Below are 5,067 nucleotides of genomic sequence, written 5' to 3' on the forward strand. Positions count from 1 at the left end.
TTGAGTCTACATTAAGAAAAATCACAATTGAACACTGTAAGGTTATAACCATAATAGTGATTTTACAGAACTTCATCCAAAAAGCATTTGTTTATGTGTTTGAGTAGATGAAGTAGCAGTCAAAATGCTTATTAGGCCACTAACATAGTCCTCATGTTAGTTTAAAGACCAGTAGAATATAACATACTGTAAGTCAAGCTCCTAATTTTGCATGTTCATATTTAAATAGGAGAGAGAAAGACAAAATCACTAGAATTTATATAGCATTTTAAGAATTACAAAACTCTCTTCATATATTAGTTTGTCTGATTTTTACAACTCTGTAATATAAGGACTACTATTATTCCCATTTTAGAGATGAGAAAACTGAGGCTGAAAGGCTCAGAGTCCCACAACAGAAAATGTCTGGGGAAGTATTTGTATTCAGATATCTCTCACTCTATGCAATGTACCACTTCACTCCCTATGGTGTCTATGTTGTGATCTCAGGGGTACAGGAAATTCCTGGGTGAGCAAACTATGACCAAAAGAAATATCAGCTCCTGCTCTGAAATTTTTGGTTTCAGTTTATTAAACTACTGAAAAGTTAAGTGACTTGTTGAATGTTATACAGTCAATATGTGGCAAAGGGAGAACTCAAACACAAGTCTTCCTAATATCCAGGCCAGCTTTCTATCCACTATACTGCAGTGGACTTCATTTACATATTAAAGGGTGAGCATGAGCATGATGAATGTTGTTTCACTTTATTGGTTATTTATAAAATTTTCCTAAAATTCACAAGCTGGCTACTCAGTCTCCTCATTGCTGTTTTCATTTCATTGTTTCTAAATGTATAAATGGAAGGATTTAAAAAAGGGATGATAATTAAGTCAATAATAGCAAGAAATTTATCCACTGGCATTGTAGGGAATGGCCACACATAAAAAAAGATACATGGGCCAAAGAACAAGACCACCACACTGACATGAGCAGACAGAGTAGAGAGAGCCTTAGACAATCCACTAGAAGAGTGTTTCTGAACAGAGATCAAGATATAAATGTAAGACATAAATAAGAGAAACATGCTGCCAATGGAGATGAAACCACTGTTAGCTGTGACAATGAACTCCAACTTATAGGTGTCCATGCAGGCTAATTTGATGAACCTAGGAAGGTCACAATAAAAACTGTCGATTTCATTAGGACCACAAAAAGGCAAATTCACTACAAAAGCCAACTGAGTCAATGAGTGTATAAGGCCAATAGTCCAAGAAGACACCTGAAGAAAAATACACATTTTGGGGTTCATAATGGTCAAATAGTGAAGAGGCTTGCATATGGCAATGTATCTATCAAATGCCATGGAAATGAGCAGCACCATCTCAGTTCCTCCCATGAAATGAATGAAAAATATCTGGGTGATACAACCTTTGAATGATATGGTTTTGTGTTCATAGAAAAGATCAAAAATCATCTTGGGAACTGCAACAGTGGAGAGACACAAATCAATAAGGGAGAGATTGGCCAACAAAAAATACATTGGGGAATGTAGGTGACTATCATAGCTCACTGTGAGTACAATAAAGGAATTCCCCACCACAACAGCCACATAGAAAATGGAAGCAAACACAAAGAGACCAAGCTGTATGGTCCAAGAACTGGAGATTCCCAAGAACACAAACTCTGACACCGTAGAATGATTCAATTTATTCATCACACTAACTTTATGGTTACCTGAAAAAAAGTAAAAAGATCCATTATAACAAAATAAAATTTTAAGTTCTAAAAGTAATTCTTGTGAATATGAGAAGTTTTTGAATAACATTCATAAATATGTTGGAATTTTCCTTTTTTTAAATGTTTCATTTTTAAGAAATACAATGATTTCAGTAAGTCCTGTATGCATGTCAAGCATTATCAAACCTTGACTTTTGTAATCAAAATATGTGTGAGAAGAAGCATTTTTGTATGTACTAATTATATCATGAATTTGTCATATACAGCATGTTTCCCTTTGTTATAATTTTTGAAAGGATATATCTCATCACCCCACAAATTGGAACCTCTTTATATTGAAAGGAATCTTTTCCATTTTTTCCAATTTTTCAGCCCCCTTCCCAGTGATGTGTACATAACTAATACAATTATGTGACACAATGGATAGAGCATGGAGTTTAAATTCACTAAGATCTCAGTTCAAATCCAGCCTCAGACACTTGATACATACTATCTGTGTGACCCTGATTTATTCATATAATGGCTCAATGTACTTCAATTTCCTTAACTGTAAAATAGTGATAATAATAGCACCTATCTCTGAGATTTGTAAGTATTAAATAAGATGTTTTTAAAGTGTCTGGAACATTTTAGTCATTAAATGAATGCTTGTTTCCTTCCTTCCTCAATAAATGTTTGACAGTGTAGTAATTTATAAATTAGATAAAGAGAAAAACAAGAAAATGGACATTCAGGAAAAGAAAGGTGGAGAAATATAAATAAAATTAAAGAAAAATATGGATAATAGATTGAAAGAAAGGATAGAAAAAATGAGAGAACTGTTTTTAAAAAATGTTATATACTCTGTAGCACATACAATGATTCTGATACGATTCAAAATTTTCTGCTTGAAGATTTTTTATTCCCTAAATCTGATCCTATAGATATCTATAAAGTATGGTACAAATAATGTCCCACTTTATTAGGCAATTCAAGGAGTTCATCTAAAGAGATTTAATCCCTCTTCCCAGAATAATACCATCATATTCAAATAAAAAGATGGATGGACACTACACTGTACACAAAGATCTCCTCAAGCCACATATTAGCTTTAAAATGAACATTAATAATTACATTTTATGAATTTTTATTTGTTTTGTTAAATAATTTAAAATTACGTTTTAATCTTGCTTACTACACTTAGTATTGTAGAACATATTGCGGTACAAGAGGTGTACACAGAGAATACAACGCCACTTCTGCTGAAAATATAGAGAGCATCCATCTTTCATAGAATACCTGACTATCCTGATCTCTTGTCTGCAGCTAAAAACACAACTTGATATAGGGGTTCAAATAGCAGCTATAATCATTAATACCTTCATAGAAGCTTGTACCCTAAACCACCACTAACTCTAAACATGAAAGTACTCAAATTAATTAGAATGCTACAGGATCAGGGAAGCTCAGTTTTGTAATGATCCTAAAGATTATAAAGTCAATCCACAATGAAATAATAATGTCTTATGCAACATATTCTACAAGTGTCCTCTACCAAGATATTCAAGATGGAGCACATGTGAATTCTGGAAAACCACCATACTGCTTCTGGACAGATTCTTTAGGAAGCTTTTCCTTACATCAAGCCAAAAGTCCTTGTTCTTTAGGAAAACTATCCATTTTTTCTTATTCTAACTTTGGAGACTTTCTTTCACACAACTCCAAATACTTGAAGACTGCTAACAAGTTTTATTTTCTTCACATCAAACCTACCTGTCTCCCCCAAATTGTCCTCTAATGGAATAATCTCTTGCCCCTTTGCCATTCTGATTATTTACCTCTAGATTCTCTCTAATATTTAAAGTTTTTGTTAAAACTGAACCTATTCCAAATGTTATAAGAAAAGGGAAGAATAAACATCACTTCTGTCATTTGGGACTCTACTTGTTAATCTAAACTAAAATTATATTGGTTTTTCTGGTTGTTTCTGGTACAATACGGACTCTTTTTGAGATCTCTATATAATGAACTTTCTTAATAGGTTTTATTAGTTTAGCCAATCCCATAATCTAGACATTTTTATTTTTTAACATTCTGTGGGACTTTATATTTATTTTTGTGAAATTGAATTGAATTGAATTCATTCTAGTCTAGCATTCTTGTAGGATCCTACCTCATTTCTTCTGACTTGCCATCTGCAAATTTGAGAGTCATCAAATTTAATATCAAGGAAAACTTTCTAGATTTGTACTTAGGAGGCAGGTTTGAATTTAATCTCTCAATAATACCTTTACAAGGACCTACCTACAATAAGAATTTCTCATTTAAATTACTACATGAAGAGGTAGGATTAGGTAGTGTATAAAAAGCTAACTTACAAGCTAAAGCTATGATTCAAGTCCAACTTTGGATATACTGGCTTTGGAACTATGGACAAATCACTAAACTACCCAATATTTAGGCCACTCTTTAAAACTGTACATTATAGAGGAGACACTGAACTGGATTGGTATGAGCGCCTTCCATATCCAGAAGTTCCCTAAATCAAAGAAATTATAAATCTGGTTCACAATCTCTTCATCATGCTCACTTTTTAAATTAATATTTTATTCATACTTTCCACTTCACTTTTTACTCCTGATTTTATTTGCTGACAGTCTCTCCTCTCTTATAAATCATTTGTATTTGTCTAAACCTAATAAAATGATTTAACTATTTTTTAAAAATTGAAAAATATGTCACATGACTAGTAATCTGTTGTTTCACTGAACTTTCCTATTTCTAAACTGAAGAGAGAATATAGAAGGCGTTTATAGGTGTATGTACTAGTATGAATCTCTGGGTGTGTATGCTAAATCATTTGCTCTGGGAGGAATCAAAATCTTCTTAATGAACATGATTTTTAAATGGAGTAATAGTTAAATTAGCACCACTTACTTTAAGCAATAATAAATACAAGGAAGCAATCGTGACAATGTATTAAGTTACTTAATAAAATATTTGACTTGAACATGCTTCCTAAAAATTAAGAATCTCATAATTTAGTGATCAAAAAGCATATAATTTTTATAAGATGAATCATCCAGATAAAGGATTTTATAATAACAAGTATAAATATCATGAGACAGTTATGCCTGCCAATATTTTAGTTATCCCCTCTATTGGTCAAGAAGATCTCTAAGACGTTTCTTAAGATAATCTTTAACTAATAAATGCAACCCCTTGCTTCTAGCTACCTTTTCCATGTCCCCAGTGATACTAAGAAATATATAAGAGAGAAGAAACAATATTTTGCTGTGATACAGAATAGAGTAAACTATTTTGTTCATCATCTTTCACCTTTAAAATTCAATATTTAAAAAAGGGTTT

General features: G+C 32.2%; 1 protein-coding gene across 1 annotated transcript; it reads right to left on the reverse strand.

The window, feature by feature from the left end:
* Window positions 1–757: 757 nt before the first annotated feature.
* On the reverse strand, window positions 758–1,696 carry LOC141553436 (olfactory receptor 4F6-like). Its single transcript, XM_074285099.1, has one exon. The coding sequence runs from the start codon at window positions 1,694–1,696 to the stop codon at window positions 758–760; it is 939 nt and encodes a 312-aa protein (XP_074141200.1).
* Between the last annotated feature and the right edge of the window lie 3,371 nt (window positions 1,697–5,067).

The sequence above is a fragment of the Sminthopsis crassicaudata genome, chromosome 2, assembly GCF_048593235.1.
Source record: "Sminthopsis crassicaudata isolate SCR6 chromosome 2, ASM4859323v1, whole genome shotgun sequence".
NCBI lineage: Eukaryota > Metazoa > Chordata > Mammalia > Dasyuromorphia > Dasyuridae > Sminthopsis > Sminthopsis crassicaudata.